Below are 20,791 nucleotides of genomic sequence, written 5' to 3' on the forward strand. Positions count from 1 at the left end.
AAAAGGTATTTTGAAACCTTTTATTTCATTTCTTTACATTTCCAAAATAAACATATTACTCACCAACACGAAGTCATCCTTGGTTCTACATACCAAGCCGGATTTTTAACCCGGGTACGATGATGAGTATCGACTAATTACATTCAAATGGACTTAAAACAATTAGTCCATAATTATTTTCAAAACTATTCATGTCAAGTTTGTCAAATCGAACCCGACACCGAATATTATCAAAATAATGATGATTATTCGAGTCTAGTTCTTCAAATCAACAAATGCGGTCTAAACGACCCCTTCAAATCAAACCGGGTTCAAATACCCATTTTCAACACGTTTTATAACGTTTTCTAAAAAGTCAGAACACGACACATAAACCGTGGGCTAACCCGCGCCTAAACAGGCCCTCCATTTCTCATTTTCAAAACCAGGAAGAGGCCCCTTATACCGCCGGCTGGCTCGCGCCTCATATAGCCGTCTGGTACAAGACCTGTTCCCTTTTACAGCATGAGTCTAGGACGACCCCGACTCCGGTTAGCCCGGATACAGGACGGATCAGATGACTATTACTCGTTCAAAATCATGTTTGCAAAATACCAAGACAAATGGATCACGTTATGCACCCTAAACCTAATACGGTAAATGGATGTTTAATTCCCGTCTTGCATGTAAATTAATCATTAATCCAACTCGACATCTTATACTTGATACTTGGATTAAATCAACCGACTTAGAAAGATCTCACATGTTAGGTTTAAATTATTGGATGCGCATCCATGCATTTAAACCGTTTTATCAACTTTTGCATTCAACCAACCAAGATCGATCGGTAGAGGCGCTACATGCGGCGGGATTGGGTGTCTGATTAAAGGGCTTCCCAATACGTACCTTCACCTCTTACTCAGAAACTTTGGATAGTGGACGACCTTATCCAGGGCGTACGAGAGTCATTCTAGAGATAGGATGCTAAAGAGGGACGATTTCCTTATCTTTAGTACATATGTCAAACGCTGCTTTGTGCTTCGATTTGACCGAGGTATAAAGTGGATTTCGAACGGGTTCCAGGCATCCCACAAATGCTTGGTGGCGACTCCGAACATCTCTAATCGTTTCGAGACCCTTACCGAGACGAAACCGACCGATCTGAAAAGATCCGGTCGAAAACATTTTTATGCCGTCGGGCGTGGCTTTCAAAAGACCGCTGCATGTCCACCAGATCGGCCTGGCGTGCAGGTGGCCCGCGACTACGGACCGGTAGGTGGACCCCCAAATCCACGGACCGAGACGTGGCCCATGTCCACAGTCGCTTAAATATTGTCTTAGATAGTTCTTATAAGAGACTTTAAAAATAACATTACATAATGCTAATTTTTAATGTTAATTTTTCAAGTTTTAACATTTTTTTTTTCATCTAGAGAGTCCAACCCAAACGACATAATATTTATAAGAAAAAAATGTTAAATTTTATACGTAACAAAACTTTGCACTTTATATAAGATTAGTGTTACCAATAAGATAAAATTGCACAAATGTTACCTATATACGTGCGAAAAACTTTAGAATCTAGATAAGATTAGTTTGTTAGTATTTGCTCATTAGTAATCGGATTGGATGTTGAACATAAGAATATTAACATATAGTATTTGCTCATATTATTAAATATAACTACTATTAGATATAATGAGTAGCAATTGTCCGTATTTCGGGATTCGGGTTGGATGTCGAGCTAGGTGTGAAAAAAAATGATGTATTTCTTAGTATGTTATTTGTATCTCATTGAAAAATAATGGAGGTGTTGTGAATATACTACGTATAAATAGTAGAATTGTCTCACATTGAAAGATTAGCATATGATTATAAATAAAAGTTATCCTTGAAAATCAACCCAATTTTTTTTGAGTCACTTAATTATTGTGAAAGAGAGCTCTTAAGAGTTTGTATTATTAAGGGTTAAAATTAAAATTTAACAAACTAAAATTTCGTTGTCACTAAATTGTATGTTTCCTTATAGTGGCCAAAAACATAGATGGGTTTATCTTTTACGCTTATACGATGGAATGATAGCAATAAGATGATCATAGGAGTATACATTACATGTGCTTTGTGAAAGAGAGAACATAAAAATGAACTTTGTGTATCAGTAATTAGAAGATTAATTATTATTATTATGTAAGATGCTCTTATTAATTGAACAAAAAATTTGAAATGACTAATTTAAAAGCATGACATGTGTAAGTTAATTGCCCATATTTGAAGGGTAAGTATATGGTTCAAACAAAATATATATTCCCTCCATCCCAGTCAATAGTTAACATTTGATTTATTTTCCTTCACAGAATACAACAAATGTAAATTATTCATGCATCAATTTCACACCTGTCTTTATATTAATCATAAGGGCTATCAAAGCGCCCCGACGATTCCGTTACACTTATGATGATTAGTACTTAATAAATTTTACTAGAATTCGAAATAACAAAGCTTTAAAGGCTACTTAATGCTTAAAATCAAGTACATGTCAAGAGACCATAGGGGATTAGGATATTTCATTTTTTTTAAGAATTATGTGACACTCATATTTGAACTTCGCAACACCTATTCGATAATGTTCTATAACTTAGTTTTAAAATAATCAAGGTCATTAACCCGTACGAAGTACGGGCTTTCAAACTAGTTTATAATAGGATTATCACACTTTATAGTAATTTTCCGATGTGGGACAATTCTACTATTTATACGTAGTATGTTCAGCACATCTTATTATTTTACAATGTGTGACAGATAATATACTAAGAATTAAATCATCTTTTTCGCACCTAGTTCGACATCCAACTCGATTTAATAACGTTTTGTTCTTTGGATTTTTTCCCCTTAACTAATGTATGAACTCTTTTTGTAAGTCTTTTAATATAAGTACATATTTAAAGAAAAAAAAAGGTTGAAGACGGATAATTCCGTCTTAAATAAAAATTTGTGGATAACTAAACACAAATAAATTTGGTATTAAGACTACATAAGCTGTTATGGCCTATGGATGTTTTAGGAAAATGTTTTTGAAGCATTTTATTATGAGTGTGTTGGCAGTTCTTAAAGCTAATATGGTAGCTGAACCCTGAGCTCTTTGCTATACTTGGATTTCTTCAACTGTTGTCCGCTTAATTGTTTGACTAATATTCAGTGAGTTGGTCCCATTGTAATGAAATCATACCTAACTCATTTTTATATTCTCATTCTCATTAAATTGAATTAATCAATATTAATCGCTGTTAAGACTTATTAATTATGGAGATCATGCATACTTATTGTTACATTTGTTAGTTAGTCTTATCGGTGTTCGATTGTTAGATTAAAGTATAATATAATTAGATAATTGAATCAAGAAAATCAAGGTCACTTGTATCAATTTAACTGTTAGAGCACAACAAATGTAACATATAAGATCTCTTTAAAAGTTCAAAGGATGACTCATATATATAATCATAGGATCATCACACCTTATGTTAATCTTTCGACGTTGGATAATTCTATTATTTATAATTAGATGACCCCACCGTATGGTAATTTTCTGATGTGGGACGATTTTACTATTTATACGTAGTATGTTTATCACACTTACATTATTTTTCAATGCGTGACATATAACATACTAAGAAGCACGTCTTATTTTTCTCACCTAGTTCGACATCCTATACTGTCTATTAATAATCGTACTTTTTTTTTTCTTTTTTAGTGCAAATTATATGAAATTTATACTCTAATAATTTTATTTTTTTTTACGATAGTTTTTTATCAAATGAAATGTAAAATATTTTTATATAAAAATTATAAACATGACTTGGATATATAATATAGAAAATATATATTATAATAATTAAAAAATATCCACTTTTTTTATATCTTATTGTGGAGATATAATACAAACTTTTAAGAGCTCTTTAAGACAATGCTTAAGAGACTCAAAAGATTTGGGTTAATACCTAAGATTCAAAGATGCCTCCTATTTATATTCATAGGATTAACCCACTTTGTTAATCTTTCGATGTGGGACAATTTTATTATTTATACGTAGTATATTCTCCACACCTATATTATTTTTTAATGTGGGACATATAATGTATTAACAACTAAGAGGTACACTATCTTTAGTATGTGCAAATAATATAAAATTTATACTCTAATAATGATAGCATTTTTTATCACGAATCTAATTGTAATATTTTCATAATTTTTTTAACAATACTTTATTGTCAAATTAAATGGAAAAAGTTTTATATAAAAATTGGAAATATCACTTGAATATAATTTAGGAAATATATATATTATAATAATTAAAAGATTCTCCACTTTAAATTTTATATCAAAAATTATTATTTATGATACTTTCCTAAATTGATTTTTGATGATGTTGACGCTCTAGAATCGCTCGAAAAAAGCCTCTTTTATAAATATATATAGATATAGATAGGGGCATAACGTAAAATTCCAAGATGGGGTCAACCCCGATCGGGGCTGTGGGTATCCGGGTTTATTCCTTCATTTCTTGATTAAATGCTCCAAGGAATCTTAAGTATGCGATAAATGTCCCTTAATGTCTCCAGTTAATGCTTCATAATTCTACCTAAGAGCATCCAAAGGAGTATCCTAAGCTTGGAATTCTCTTCATAAATTTGGACTTCTTTTGGGCTCTTTTGAAAGATCATTTTGCATTAACAATCCATATCTCATACACTCTTGCTTGGGCTTGGAAACACATTCTTCCATGGTTGTTTTGGTCCTTGTCATTTGATAATTTCCTACCATGGTCCTTCTTGCTTCCACTTAGTTTAGTGAACTCGGTGCCTGCTAAAATGACGGGAAAAAGCATCCATGTGCTTCATTCCTACAAAAGGCGATAAAATACAAGCAACACACCTAGAACACAAGATTAGCTCACAAATATACTAATTAAAGTATGATATGCAATCAAAACCGAGCTAAAATGAGGGGTAAAAGTAAATATAAAATGAACACATCATGACGCATTACGAGGTGAATCAAGTAAAGATGAGCATTGTGGATATGACATAGTGGAATACACGAGGCATAACACGGGAAACGAGGAGACTTGAAGACAAAAAGAGAAGTTAAGGCGAAGATGAAGCTGGAACCACCTGGTTCCTCGATCGAGTAGGGAAAGGCTCGATCGAGTAACCTGTCCTTGATCGAGTATGTCAAGGCTCGACCGAGGATCTTTATAGCTGAATCTTTTCCATATTTTCCTAAAACACGTCTTATTTGTAATATATATTCTAAATCGTAGGATTTATGAGGTTACGCTTTTATTTACTTTCGTACCGCAAAATACTCTTAGAATTGGTTAGTTTGCATACTTTTGGATCTTTAATCTTTCCTTATTAATTGTTAAGGTATTTAATCGTTCTTCATTAATTATTATTCAAGTTTATGCTTTTAATTCATTGTTGTTATTTTATATCTTCAATCATGCTTTTATCTACTTTAATTATTGTGAATCAATTTACTATGAGCAGCTAAATAATTCATCTAGGATAAAGGGGATCTAGGTTATTAGAAGGGGGGTTATTAATTGATTGTTAGTAATATCGTATAAGCTTTCGTTTGGTTATTGTTCTTCTTCTAGTTATATGATTTAAGGTCTGAGTCTATAATTAGTGTAGCGAATTAATACTTTCATCGTCTGGGTTAGAATTAATATAGGCTGCGATAATCAGATAGATTGTGTTTAATTACAGCGATTGCATGTTAGACTTAATCTAAAGGGCATAATAGAATTAATCAATCATGTGACCTTAGATAGTTTGATTGAGCTAACAATTGATTAAGATACACCCCGTATAATTGACCTAGTGAACCGGAATCTTAGACTTCTTTAATATTATTGTTATACATCTTATATTCAGTTGCTACTAGTTTTATTGCCCGTGCGTTGCACGGATATTAAAATAATATGTGATAAATTTCACAATAAAATGGAATATAGACATACAGTACATCGTTCATGTCTAAGATTTTATGTATGTCGCATGACCAACATATAATTACCGTTAACATAATATTGACATAAGAATAAAAGAGTGTTTTTTTTAGGAAAATAAAACCAATATGAAGTTTATATATATATATATATATATATATATATATATATATATATATATATATATATATATATATATATATATATATATATGATACTTAGACCGATAGTTTTTAGAATTTGTTCATTAATACCTGTTTGTTTTTCAATTGGTCAAGGAAAACAATAATATTTACTCTACGTAATCAACTCAAGGATGCAACAAATCTCATTCTTTTAAATAACCACCATAATTTAATCATTGTTCGATCAAATTGTAATTATGTAAAAACATTTAGAGGTAGTTAGAATGTTATATCTCCCGGTCAAACTATAGAAGTACGTTTGAATGTGAACAAAATTCCGACACAATATTACATGGCTAGGGCTGCTTATGACCCATCTCTCTCTCTCTCTCTCTCTCTCTCTCTCTCTCTCTCTATATATATATATATATATATATATATATATATATATATATATATATATATATATATATATACTCCCTCCGTCCCGGTGAATTGTTATCTATTTCCATTTTGAGGTGTATCATTCATTTGTTATCTATTTCCTTTTTGGGTAAGTAATGAGCAAGTGGCTAGTGTAAGCAAGTGGACAATAATTCCATTATTTTATTGGTTTGTTTCACATGCATTGGTCTTCGTGTAAAAAGCAATAAATAACAATTCACTGAGACGGAGGGAGTATATAGCAATAGTCTTGGCCCCATCTTCTCATTTGAAATAAAATCTTTCACGCAGACTCCTATTTTTCTTCCCTATTCACAGATCTAAAACAATCTCATCCTAGAAGATCGATCCTTGTCTTCGAAACTTCTCTCAAATTTATCCAACCAAGTGAAAAATTAAACCCCTACTTCTAGAAAAATCCACAATCCAATGGAAATTAATCATTTCTCTCGACAATGTTGTTAGAATTAAGATTTTACTTTTATTTGGAATGATGGGATCAAGATTAAGTTTATCAATATGATCTTTTGAGATTTTTTGTTATTATTCATGTTACCTATATATTTTAATGCAAGTGATATTTTGCTGATAAATAACCTTACTTATTATCACTATCTTCGTTAAACTCGTCACTCTCCACAAATGCACCCTCCCTCCGCCTCACTAATTTACCCACAAAATAAAACATCGGCCACTATGATTAGTTCTTACTACTTGAAACAACCTCCAATCCACTACCACTATCACTACCTTTCTGCCACGTTTTACATCTAAGAAGTCATAACTCACATTCACCTCCATGAAACACCCATCTTTACTCTAGATGATATGGATCCCCATCTCCCTTATCGAAGACAATTTATTTCTCTTTTAACAAAGAAAAGTTTAAGAAAAAATCTTCCCTCTTATCTCTCTCTCTTCACTACTACAAATACAGGCAACCACAACGGCCCTTTAACAACGCTTATTCACGAAAATCATCAAAACACGTTGTAGAATTTATTCCGCGAATTTTACCAAACTTAATTACAACGGTTATGTGTTGTTAGCCGTTGTTATTGGTTTTAACAACGGGTCATACTTAAACAACCGTTGTTAATGAAAAAACTAATAACAACGGTTAAATTTTAACCGTTGTTAATGGTTTGGCGCCAAATTAGTGAAAAGTAATCACAACGGTTATATTAGAACCCGTTTTTAATACTTTTTAACAACGGTTGTAGACTCAATAACCGTTGTTATTAATATTATGAAAATCTTAAGAACAACATATTGCTTTATTCTGCTATACGCTATAAACACAAACACAAGCTAATACTGCTACTATATCATCCTCCATTCCTCCCTGATCGTCTCTCTGTCTTCATCTCCGTCACTGTTGTCACGTCTTCTCTCCCTCATCGTGTTTATCAATCAGGTATATATATGTTTCTTAGCAACGCTTATAACTAGATATAGGATTTTTTGGGTTATTATCTAATTTGTTGATAATTTAGCTTAATTGCTTTCCTGAATTTCGTTTATTTGTTTGCCTATTATTGTATTTTCTGAATTAGTTGCCTATTATTACGAATGTAGAATAATGACTCGAACTTGGATGATTGATGCAAATATGAGTGACCGCACCTACAAGGATGGTTTAGCTGAATTTTATGAATTCGTTTCGAACAATTTGAAAGGTTCTTCTAGTATTACATGTCCTTGTGAAAGATGTGGTAATATTAACTATATGGCTTTTCCGGACGTTAAAAATACACCTAGAAAAGTAGAGATTTAGTCGATCCTATACGCTTTGGATTTTTCATGGGGAATCATTAGAGGAAGAGAATAACTTTGAAGAAGATGATGTTGAGGTACACGAAAGGCTAACTGGTGATCCTGAGTTTGCCGAGTTTTTTGAGTTGGAAGAGTTGGAAGTAGAGAAGTTGAATGTTGGGTCTATAGATAAAGAAGATAATGATGATGAGTCCATTGCTTTTGAAGATGTAGGTGATGACACTAGTAATTGGGATGACCTTAACAACATGTATGAGAAGTTGTGTGAGTCTGAAGCACCTCTGTATCCTGGTTGTAAGTTCACAAAAATGTCGGCTGTGGTGAAGTTGTATAATATCAAGGGGGCAAATGGGGTGAGTGACACGTGTTTCACTAGTTTTTTAGCCTTGATAAAGGAGTTGCTTCCTGATGGTAATGTTCTACCTGTTAAGACATATGAGGCGAAAAAACTAATAAGAGGAGTGGGTATGAAATATGAGAAAATACATGCATAATATTCAACAACAAGTTTTAATCGAAGAACCGTTGTTAAAAGTCTTCACAATTTTGGAGGTAAAATTACAACAACGGGTATTAAACAAAGAACCGTTGTTACTAAAAATTTCAACAACGGGTATGTACCATAAACCCGTTGTCAAAAGACTTCACAATTTTGGAGGGAAAGTTACAACAACGGTTATACATACGACAACCGTTGTTATATTATTCCCTCCAAAATTTTGAAACACTTTCCACAACGGAGAACACCCAACAACAACGGCTTTTAACCGTGGTGAATACTTTAGACAACGGTTTCTCTAAATAAGCAAACCGTTGTAAATACCTTCTACAACGGCCGCTTTAACAACGTCCGCTTTTTGATTTTACAACGGTTTTTACCCGTTGTTATAGGCTGTATCTGTAGTAGTGCTTTCTCTTCCTAGTCTTTTTCTCGTCCCCTTCCCTACCTCCATTCCAGATACTCAAACAAAGTGTTTGGGTACTATGTTTGTAAACTGAATAAGTTTGAATATTATATATATACACGAACTTTGCTATTTATTTCATTTTGCATAAATAAATCTTACTACCTCCATCTCATTTTTATTGTCCATTTTTCTTCAAATTTTATTATCTCATAATTATTATCCCCTTTCTAGATCTAGTAAAGAAAAACTTTAATTTAGTCAACCAACTGGTCGCAATCAACCTCATTCCCTTTCAAAACAACCTTTAGCTCACTACTTAATCCCTTCGGTTCACACATAAAACAGTCTAAAATGCAAAGCTTTCATCTCTTTCTTGAAAAGTCCATCTAACTAACATAAAACTAACTACTACTTTCTGAACTTCATCATTTTACATTCCGTAAAGATTAAGTTGAACATGACAAAAAAATGCAGAAACATAGGTTTTGTTTGATAACGACAGATTGAACATTTTTTTTAGCATTTTGAGAGTTTTTACACTATGTAAATAACAAATGTGCTATTTTGAGTGTTGATCATCGACATATTGAAATAGTATATTGTGGTGTAATTTCCTGTTTTACATTATGACCTTTAATTAGTACGGAGTATATTATAAGAAAATAAAAATCCAAGTTTTTTTTTATCTCTGAGGAAATTAAAGATCAAACTTTATCTTTATCATATTTATAATTAATATTCTTCACTTAAAATATATAAACTTAAGCAAGTTCAAATAAGTTAGCTAAAATTATAAAACACAAATTGTACGATGCAGTGTAATCATTTTTTATTATTATGAAATAAATGTCATAAACTTCATGAGAATATTAATGCGGTAGAGAACTATAGAAGAGTTGGCAAGTACGTGACCCGCTTTTAGGTTTAAATTTTTTCATTTATTTTTATATTTTTGCCTAAAGGTGGTTAAAGCATCGTATTATGCATGACGAATATGTCTCACCCTTCCCCAATTCGTATCTCTCCCTAAATTATAGTGATGATGTTCTCAATTTACAAAAAAAAAAAAAATTATAGCATCAACAATAATTAGTTTGCTCCATATAATTAAATAGTACCGTTTTTTATGCATGTAAATTTGTCAGAAGAAAAGTTTGAGAGAGACGGTCTTCACTATGTTAAGGAAAGACTACTCTTATGTGTTTTTCATGACTTTTTTTTTTTTTAATATTGATCGTTGCTTGAATTGAATCTTAACCTTATCATATTTCTATAATAAGTGCATCTAATTTACCTTCAAGCCTCATTCAAATCTATTTTATTACTCATGGTACCATTTTTACTTTAAATTGTAAAACAATCGCACAATAAAGTTTTTCAGAACATTTACTCATTTGTCATAACATGATATTTCGATTCGCAAATTAGCAGCAACTTTCTTTATCTTTTAATACTCCCTGAAAAATAGATATCAAACTTTGTACTTATCAATAATTTGTGAATATCTTATTTAAATTTTGATTAATATACTTTTATATAATGACAAATGAATGTAAATAATATAATAATAAATTATCAATAGAAGTTGAAGTGTATTGTGAGGGAAATAACTTTAAACTTAGTAGAAGAAATACATATGACATTTGAAAAATAAACTTCGTATTATGTATAATTAAATATGACATTAGGAATAACAAAAGACGTAAGGGCATATTTCAGCGTTCATTTTACTCTTACATGAGTAAATTCCATGTAGTACGTATTAGACATGCACATTTTTTGTCACAACCCAGTTCGGCCTAGGGCCTTTTAGCCTGATAATACCTCATTTTTTTAATCGGAAGTTGTTATAAAATTGGATATTATAAATATATCAAAGGTTTTTTTCCTTCTAATTTAATAAAAAGTGAACAACTACTAATGAATAGTTTTTTTAATATTAATAAATTGTTGATAATTAATTTATTTCCTGTTTCTAATTATAAAATTGTAAAATAATTAATTAATTCTCATTTCTAATAGGAAAATCATATTCCTAATTATAATAGAAATTTTTTAAATATTATTATCTCCTAATTCTAATAGTATAATTAGGAAAAAAAATCCTTAATAAATTGTTAATTTATTTCCTATTTCTAATAGGAAAATTGTAAAATAATTAATTATTTCTCATTTCTAATAGGAAAATTATATTCCTAATTATAATAGAAAAATTGTAAATAATTAATTATCTCCTAGTTCTAATGTTAATAGTATAATTAGAAAAAAAAAGCCTCCTTTAGTTATATATATTGATTGATTGATTGATTGATTAGTTGTTAGAAAACAAACAAACAAAACCCCAAGAAATCGATTACTTTAAGACACTTTAAATATTAATATCAAAAGCCAACTATTATTAACAACACTAGACGAGCCTTCCTTCTCCCCGTCCTTCTCCACCTACAACCTATAAGCCAACTTGACCGAATACATACCATCACGTTCTCCTTCCCAGCACCACTCATCAGTCGATGGATGCTCACAAATTCTCATTTTAAGAATACGCTCCTCCTCAAACGGAAAAAAGAAACAGGCTGAAATTTGGAAGATCACATTTAGGGGTCATTTGGTTCGATAGAGGAATTGAAGTTCCAAGGAAGTTACAATTCACATGATTTTGCAATTCATGTGAAATGGAAAAGAATGTTTGGTTGAAATGTGGAAAGTGAATTCTATAGGAATACCCACTTACCTAGGAGACCTAGGTAAACAACTTCTCTCATCATGGAGGAATTAAAGTTCCTAAGGAACCTCAATTCATGTGATTTGGAGCAAACAAACCATCCACCAATTTATTTTACAAATCACATGAATTGTAATTCAAAGTGTTTTATGTTGGGTAAGTATTCCCTTTCAAAAAAAAAAAAAAAAAAATGTTGGGTAAGTATTCGAGATAGGGATAAGTTTGACCAAAACCAAGCAAGATTACAATAAAAACCGATTCCAAGGGATTGTCGGACGAGCTCCTATAATCAATCGGGTGCCCAAATGTTTTGGGCGAATTTACCCAGATACAAGCAAGAACATGAACAAAGAAGAGGGGAAATTGTCCACCAAAATATGAAAAATTGATCCTTGTTACTGATTTTCCCTAATTTAATAGCTTTGCTCATCTCAATATCCAATCTTTCACAATACCAAAGCAGTAATCTTTAATAACATGAATGCCCATGATTCTGAAACTATTTCTCAAGATAATGTAAGTCTCATTTTGTTAATTTTTTTTTTCTTTGGTTATTTGATCCTAATTTTTTCTTGTTTCATGTTTTTTTGATTGAGATTCAATGTTGTTTGCGTTAAAGTAAAGACCTTGGATCTGTATGGTTTCTTGTAATGCATTAATTTAGGTTTATGACTGTCTGTATGGGTTCATGTTTAATGTCCGTTTAAGTTAATTTGCGGGAGCCCGTGACGCACTGGGGTAATGTTGTTGTAGATGATGATGTTATGACTGTTTGCTGCACTGGGGTTCTTAATCACTGATTAATGCACTAATTGTGAAGTTGGGATTCATGTAATCATAATTCATAACTTTGTTTATGTTATCATTTCATTTGGCTCTGCTGCCCAACGGCGACAAGGTTATCCCCATGCCTCAAAGGCTCTGTACCTATCTTGGGTAAGAGGTCGAATGTAAGCAATGTTATCTTGCGTTGGAAACAAAAAGGGGTTTCTAAATTTGTAAAACGGTAATGGAAGTTGTGTTGATGGTTTGCGATTTCAGGATATAAAGGGTGGACAATTTAATCAACCAATTTGGTTTATTCCATATTATTCCTAAGCTAAAAAATACAGAGTTTAATTTTCTCGCTCCATTGTAAATGGATATCTTCTGTTGTACTGCCGCTTACTTGGAGCTTTGTTCTAGGATGTGCATAATTAATCCTCTGAAGGTTCGACATAGTGATGACTTTGAGGAAGGAACCAAATGCAAAATAGGCATTTGTTTCCCTTGCAGCTATGTTCTTTGCTGCAGAATGAGTTATCTTGATTTGGTTCTTAGGAGTTCTTTTAACATGGATGTGTAACAGAATGTGGACTGCGGATTTGTGATTTGTTGTTTGGAAGGACTCTTTAGTTTGATGCACATAGCACTATGCCAGTATCTGGCCGAATGTCTTAAAGGGTCTATTGCAAGATTTAAGTCATTAAGATAGCTGGTTTCATATTAATCAGTGGAGGTTGCAACTTTGCATTGTATGACATATTATATGGTCTTATAAGGTAACAACGTGACTGCCTTAGATTAATTTACTGAACTAGTATCTTGAGCTTTGTTAATGCTAGAAAATCATGACAACTTGCCATTATAATTTCTCTTCTGTCCTAAATATTTTCAGATTGCCTTTCTAAACTAGTCATTAGTTTTCGAGGGTCCCTCGAATGCTTTAATCCGGGGAATTTTTCAGTTAAGTTAATTGTCTATCTCGAGCTTCTTTTCTATTTCCGTATTGTTTGATACCACATACAAGTTCCTTTCCCTTTACAACATTATAAAAACTTTTGATCCTCATATTTTCGGAAGATCCAGCAGATTTCAGAAATGGTTGTCATATTCCTTTGGGATTTCTCCATGGTGTTAAGTTACTAAAGCAGGAGTAAATGGTTTCCGCGTCCAAAATATATATCAGGTTCTTCTGCTTGTATGGTGGATGTCAAATATGCTACTATTGACACTTCACTTTAGCAGCGCTTCGTATGTCTGACCCTTTGGCACTCTGACATTCTAACATGATACAACACTCGACACTGTTTTAGAATCAGAACATAAAAGTATCTCCGCTGTGGGAATTGATTCATGGACTATCTCACTGGCATGCCACAGAACTTTGAAAAGTACAAGGAGGCTAGACGAGCCGCTAAAAAGGCCGTACGGGATGCGAGGGCAAAAGTTAACCAAGAAGTGTATGCCAAGTTGGACACGAGAGAAGGAGAGAAGGATATCTATAAACTGGCTCGCATAAGAGACCGAAAGACGAGAGATATTGGGAGAGTTAGGTGTGTGAAAGATATGGACGACAAGGTTCTGGTTCAGGATAACGAAATAAAGGCTAGATGGAGTTCTTACTTTGATAATTTATTCAATGGACATCAAGAACAAGGTTTTGGGGATGTAGAGGTAACACCAAGCATGGTTAATCGGGAATTTGTGCGTAGAATACAAAAGAGTGAAGTTAGAAAGGCGTTAAGGAAGATGGGGTCAAAGAAAGCAGAGGGACCGGATGGTATACCCATAGAAGTTTGGAGGTGCTTTGGGGGGAAAGGGATCGAATGGGTAACCATGCTCTTCAACAAGATTTGGAGGAGCAACAAGATGCCATCGGCTTGGAGGAGAAGCACTCTTGTCCCTCTGTACAAGAACAAAGGTGATGTTCAAGAGTGCTCCAATTATCGGGGAATTAAACTTATGAGTCATACGATGAAGTTATGGGAGCGGGTAATTGAGCAAAGGCTTAGGAGATGTGTAGACATCTCGGAAAACCAATTTGGATTTATGCCCGGGAGATCGACTATGGATGCGATTTTTATCATGAGACAGTTGATGGAATACCATCGGGACAAGAAGAAGGACTTACATATGGTTTTTATTGACTTGGAAAAGGCTTATGATAGGGTACCAAGAGAAGTACTTTGGTGGGCTTTGGCGAAAAAGGGTGTGTCGCGAAAATATATTGACCTCATAAAGGACATGTATGAGGGGGCTAGTGCAAGTGTTCGCACTAATGTTGGGAGAACGGAAGAATTTCCTATTACCATCGGGGTGCATCAAGGTTCCGCACTTAGTCCTTTTCTCTTTGCTATAGTTATGGATGAGTTGACAAGGGATATTCAGGACGACATCCCTTGGTGTATGATGTTTGCTGATGATATTGTGTTGATTGATGAGACAAAAGAGGGGTGGAGAGAAAGTTGGAATTGTGGAGGCGGACTTTAGAGACTCGTGGGTTCAGTGAGCGGGAGTAAGACCGAGTATTTGAGGTGTCAATTCACTAAGGTGGCGGGGTTGAGATCGACAGAGGCGGGGAGTATTATTTTCGATGGGAATGTTGTTGAGGGTTCGGATTTCTTCAGATATCTAGGATCTATTATTCAAAAAGATGGGGAGTTAGACGGAGATGTAGCTCACAGAATTAAAGCGGGATGGTTGAAATGGAAGAGTGCTTCAGGGTTTCTATGCGATAAAGATATGCCCCAAAGATTAAAGGGAAAATTTTATCGCACGGCAATTAGGCTCCTTACTACTTTACGACTCCGAGTGTTGGGCCGTGAAGCATTGTCACATTCAAAAGATGAGTGTGGCGGAGATGCGCATGTTGAGGTGGATGTGCGGACATACAAGGAAAGATCGGTTAAGGAATGAGGTGATTAGGGAAAAGGTAAAAGTGGCGCCAATAGAGGACAAGATGATAGAAAACCGACTAAGATGGTTTGGCCATGTGAGAAGGAGACCTATGGACGCACCAGTTAGGAGGCTGGAGACTTGGAGAACAGAAAAGGTCCCTAGAGGCAGAGGAAGACCGAGACAGACTTGGTTGAGAGTGATAGAGCACGATATGAGAGTTCTGGGGCTTGAGGAGAGTATGGTGACGGAGAGGGCACAATGGAGGGAAAGGATACATGTGGATTTTTAGTATTTGATGTTTTTTTTTTTTGCCAGATTTAGTGTTTTTTTTATTTAATTTAAAAAAAATTTATTTATTTATTTTTCTCTCCTTTATTACACTTTTTAACCAACCACTTTCTTATAGATTTTACCTGGTTCATTCCGGATCCTTAACTCTATTTCGGTTTTTAAAAATCGTTTAATCTTTTCTCTCGATTTAAATTTTAAGTTTTTATAAAAGAAAGACGGAATTCGATTTTAAAACCCCTAAGTTTACCTTGACTTTCCATTACATTTTCGTTCGTCCTTTTTGTTTTTCATCTTCCCTTTTTTTATTCGCATTTTGAGGCGTGCGTTCACCCATGGACGGTTCGAAAAGATGATTCATGTCAGCCGACCCCAAATCTTTTTGGGATTAAGGCTCTGATGTTGTTGTTGTTGTTGTTGTCCAATGTTTCTTTAGGAATAATAGTAGAATAAGCAACATTTAACTCGGTTTTGAAGCTAGTTAGTGATTCGCCCAATTCTTAGATTTTACACTTACATCAGTTCTGCTTAACTTTGCAATAAGATTGGTATCTGCTTGACCAAGGCAACATGTGATACTTGGGGTTCAAGTGAAAGATCAAAGTAAATTTAGAAATTTAGTATTGAAGCATTGAATTAGAAATTTAGAAATTTTTTATGGTAGCCCAGAATTTTGCACACACTTGGAGATACTATTAAACTGTTGGCATGCTGGTCTCTGCTCAGTGCCACGACCTTTTGGCAAAAGTGAATGATGAAAGTTAACTTCACAGAAAGGTAGTTAGCATTTGGCAAAGTTAGATAATGACCAATTTATTGACGGGCTCTAGAACGAGATCATCAATGTCCAATTGTAGAAGTGGAAAATATGGAGTCTGATTGCCCTGATGGAGGCTAATTCGGGTTGATTGGAGAAGATTGAAGTGTTGTTCTGTGTCAATTTAGTCATTGTAGATATTTTTTCCGCTTTCCAGTGCTTAATAAGTTTGATATAGGTGTATAGTACTCCCTTTATCCCATATTATCTCCTATGGACTTTGGGAGTAAACTTAAACTATAATTTTCTCAGAATATACGATGAATATTAACTTTTTTTAAAGAAATTATATGAGTATATACGTAATGGAATGGCTTGAACAGAGGGAGTAGTTGTTTTGACTTTTGACAAATCGAACGTTTCAACTTTGAATCGTACCTTTACATATATTTGAAAAGATTACGGGTTTGTTGACTTTGTTCAGACTGAAGAAGTTAGAGGGAAAGGGAGAGAGGCAAAATTCCATGTAGTTAGGTAGTGAGGTTGGGGGGAAATTGGAGCAATCCATTTTCCTTCCCTCAAGCCTAATCAATACCCCCTACAACACAGGAAAGATTTGGAGTAAAAACTTTCTTGATCCATTTCTCCTTCTCTTCCCTCCATCCCCCTCCCCTCCCTTTTCCCTTCTCATTTTGTATCCGTACAAAGTGCAATGGGGCAATCTGTGTAATTGACCATCAAAATCAAAATGAACAGATTCAAAAACGTCTTAGTTGCTGCACATACATCAAACATATTGGAACACTTTATAGTCTAGACTTCTTCATTGCTGCAGATACATCGATATATGCATTTCATGTCAACACAAAAACATCTTTTTAATATATTTCTCAGAGATTGCCTTTCAGTATATATTTAATAGAATGCTTATCTCTGTCATTGTTTGTCAATGTTCTGGGTTCAAACAAATTAGTGTAATTCGTCCCCATCTGCAAATTTACGAACCTAATCCTTTATATTCATTTTTGTCATTTCTTACTAAATTATGAATTTAGCTCTTGGAAGAAAATATGTTTCTTGATATTTGAAATCATGAATTGTAGGAAGTTACAGATTCTCTCATGTTTGATTTATTTGCACTTGTCACGATCATTCAGAATGATGGTAGAGCGGAAGAATCCGCTCAAGGAGCATCAGCATTTCTGCAAGAGCAACAACAACAAACACCTACTCCCCCAAACAAAGAGGATCACTCAGAATCAAGATGTGCAGTTACCGAGTCAAAAGCTGCTATTACAAGCAGTATTGTCCTTAAAAAACTTCTTGTAAGTTAAAGAGTAGACTCATTTGATTGTTTTTTGGTCCATGATGTTGGCACTTAAGTTTTGCAATGTAACCAGAGGAGGACGAGATATTTTGACTCGGGGAGTTCTTGCTTAGAAGATCGTGCAGCTGTTTGCCGCACACAAAAGAGGAGGAAAGTCTGTTATTTATGCGGACAATTACTTCATGATGCAAAAAAATGCCCCAAGGTATTTAAATATTTATTTGTATGTTACTAACTTATTGCATTGGTCTCTGAATGTATCATTAAACTACTAGTTATCGTGCGATGCTATGTGATACCAGTTAAGGTTTCAGCATAATGTGAAGCCACTACTCTCAAATTCTAATTTGAGTTTCACTTCCAGCGCCGTCCCTGTTACAGCTGCAAGAGGAAAGGTCACTATGCCATAGATTGTCCTATGAACATAAATGAAAGTGAAAGAATCTGTTTGAAATGTGGAGAGACAGGGCATGAAATATCTTCATGCAATAATGATTATTGTCCAGAAGATGTCAAGGTGAATAATAGAGTACATGTCCTCCTTTTCCTCTCCTTTAAATGCTGTATGGAGCTTGATCCCCTGAACTGTCCTTTCTTATTTTCCTTTTGACAGAAAATACATTGTTATGTCTGCAATGAACTTGGCCATATCTACTGCGGGAACCTTATTGACGAAAACATGCCAACAGTATCTTGTTACAACTGTGGAGAATCTGGACATTCAGGGCTGGTATAAGTCATGCTTTTCTTATTACACTAGCAATTTTCTGTGGAATTCTCTATTCTGATAATATCCTGCTTAAGAATTGCATTTACTATAAATAGAAGCTCAGTGGTTTAATGAGTCATTTTGCTTCATTCCACCTCAGTACAGAATCAACGAATGCTGAGTTTTTATATTGTGGCTGACCAAGTTTGTTATTTGTATCTTTGCAATCTTGTACAGCAATGCCCAAAACCGCTTATCGACAAGAGCGGTTCAAAGCCGCCTTCTATATGCTACAAATGTGGAGAGGAAGGCCATGCTGCGAGAAGATGCGTGAATAGTTTTGAACCTTCCAAGTGCAATGAAGGAAGTCAGGTAAGTGATATCATGTAAAGTGATGCATCAACAAGTTCATTTCGTTCCTTTCTAACTGTAGACCTTGAAAGAATCTGGTCATCCAAACATCAAACCCCATTTCTTACAAAGAAACCAATATATTCGATAAAAAATGAGTAAGATTTAAGAAAAGATCGGACTGTTTACGATTTAAATCTCGGAAATTGATTTTCTTGGTTTGGTGTTTGCAGGGTGGTACATTGCATATAAGGCCGGAAATAGATAATGGCGATGAACAGCAAAAGAATAAAAGAGGCAGGAAGAGCTTTAGGAATGGAAGAATAAGGAGACAAAAATGGAAAGAGTTGGTAGACCAGCATGCCGGTATAATACAGTAGATAGCATTCATAAACATATTGTATTATGCTTGTACTTTGTAAAATTGGCGTGATATACCCTAGATTATGGTAACTAATTGTCTTTTATGATAGATTGACTGATTGCATTTCGAGTACTGTAGCCATAATGGCCATCGATAGTTGCTGATAGATCAAACGTCAGATTCACAAACGAGTTAGTCTAGTGAGTTCTTCAACTCTCAACTTTCGTAAAATAGATAATTTTGCTTGTTATTAAAGGGGTTAATGATTTAATCTCAAGTTCGAGTAGAATAAGTGCAATTAAAAAAGAAACGAAAGAAAAATACAATTTTTTGTGCGGAAACTAGGCAAAAAAATAGGAAAAAGTGATGGAAGATTTGTGGCACTCGAAAGGAGCTTTACTAGGCTTTCTGGAGATGAGTAAACACTACACAAGTAAGATCAACTATGCCAAGAGGTCGGACTTGAACTCGTCGTGCTCCATCAGTAACCTCTGAAGTGTACATTTTACTTCTAATATGACCTTTCCCGGTGTGAATTCGGGTGCTTACCGATCTAATGCTCCGGATTGATGAGAATCATGGGGGTATATTTCCCGGAGTCCTACGTATGGGGTTTACATAATTTAACAAGATGATTGATATCCCCAAGTATCACTTTAAAAATTTGCACAGATTCCTGAAATCCCGCAACCTGCAACCTGTTAGACAAGATTTAGGCAGTCCGAAGTGGCATCACTGGAGCATTAGTCTTATCAATCGCTTCCCAAAGAGCCACTGCTTCAGTATGAAGGGAGTCCATGACCCAGAAAAAAGAACTACCATACTACCAGGTATAATTTTGCTCCAAACTCCCCAATAAGGACCATCCTGCAGCAGCATTGTTGCTCTTTATGTTAAAAGCCGCATCACATTTTGAATGCACACGATATACGTAAGGATAATATTTATGAGATTAATGGGATAATGTAGATCCACAAACCTGTACCCCCCGAGATCTTCAGAACCATCTTGACCAGTAATAGGAATCCTCAATTTCAATTGTTGCAAAGCCCTGAAGTTAATAGGCGATTCCAGCTTAATTCGTCCAAATGTCATCGATAGACGTCTATAAATCATGTCGTTTCTTTTACATCAAATTCCCGATAAGACACTCATAAAATCAATGACAATAGAAACAGATCCTTTTGACCTTTTCAAGTATGTGATCCAGTTTATAATCCTAACTCCATTGCTGAACAGAAATCTCTTTGCCAATATAGCTTCTAATGCTGAGTTGAGACCCAAACCATATTCTAGAGGAGACCTCACAATCTCAAAAACGATAAAACATCCCACAGAAACCCTCGAGACATGGCTTCTTCACCACAA

General features: G+C 34.2%; 1 protein-coding gene across 3 annotated transcripts; it reads left to right on the forward strand.

Annotated features, from left to right (window-relative positions):
• The first annotated feature begins 12,244 nt into the window (after positions 1-12,244).
• LOC141606741 (uncharacterized) lies at positions 12,245-19,549 on the forward strand. 3 transcript variants are annotated; one of them, XM_074426014.1, is made up of 7 exons: positions 12,245-12,483; positions 17,776-17,997; positions 18,073-18,204; positions 18,364-18,516; positions 18,613-18,729; positions 18,946-19,080; positions 19,293-19,549. In XM_074426014.1, exons 1-7 carry the CDS (start codon positions 12,445-12,447, stop codon positions 19,437-19,439), a joined length of 945 nt encoding a protein of 314 aa, XP_074282115.1. In that variant the 5' UTR covers positions 12,245-12,444; the 3' UTR covers positions 19,440-19,549. The 3 variants fall into 3 exon arrangements, with proteins under 3 accessions (XP_074282115.1, XP_074282124.1, XP_074282131.1); XM_074426023.1 differs by having other exon boundaries at positions 17,830-17,997; XM_074426030.1 differs by having other exon boundaries at positions 12,284-12,752; positions 16,268-17,997.
• The last annotated feature ends 1,242 nt before the right edge of the window (positions 19,550-20,791 follow it).

The sequence above is a fragment of the Silene latifolia genome, chromosome 1 (genome assembly GCF_048544455.1).
Source record: "Silene latifolia isolate original U9 population chromosome 1, ASM4854445v1, whole genome shotgun sequence".
Taxonomy (NCBI): domain Eukaryota; kingdom Viridiplantae; phylum Streptophyta; class Magnoliopsida; order Caryophyllales; family Caryophyllaceae; genus Silene; species Silene latifolia.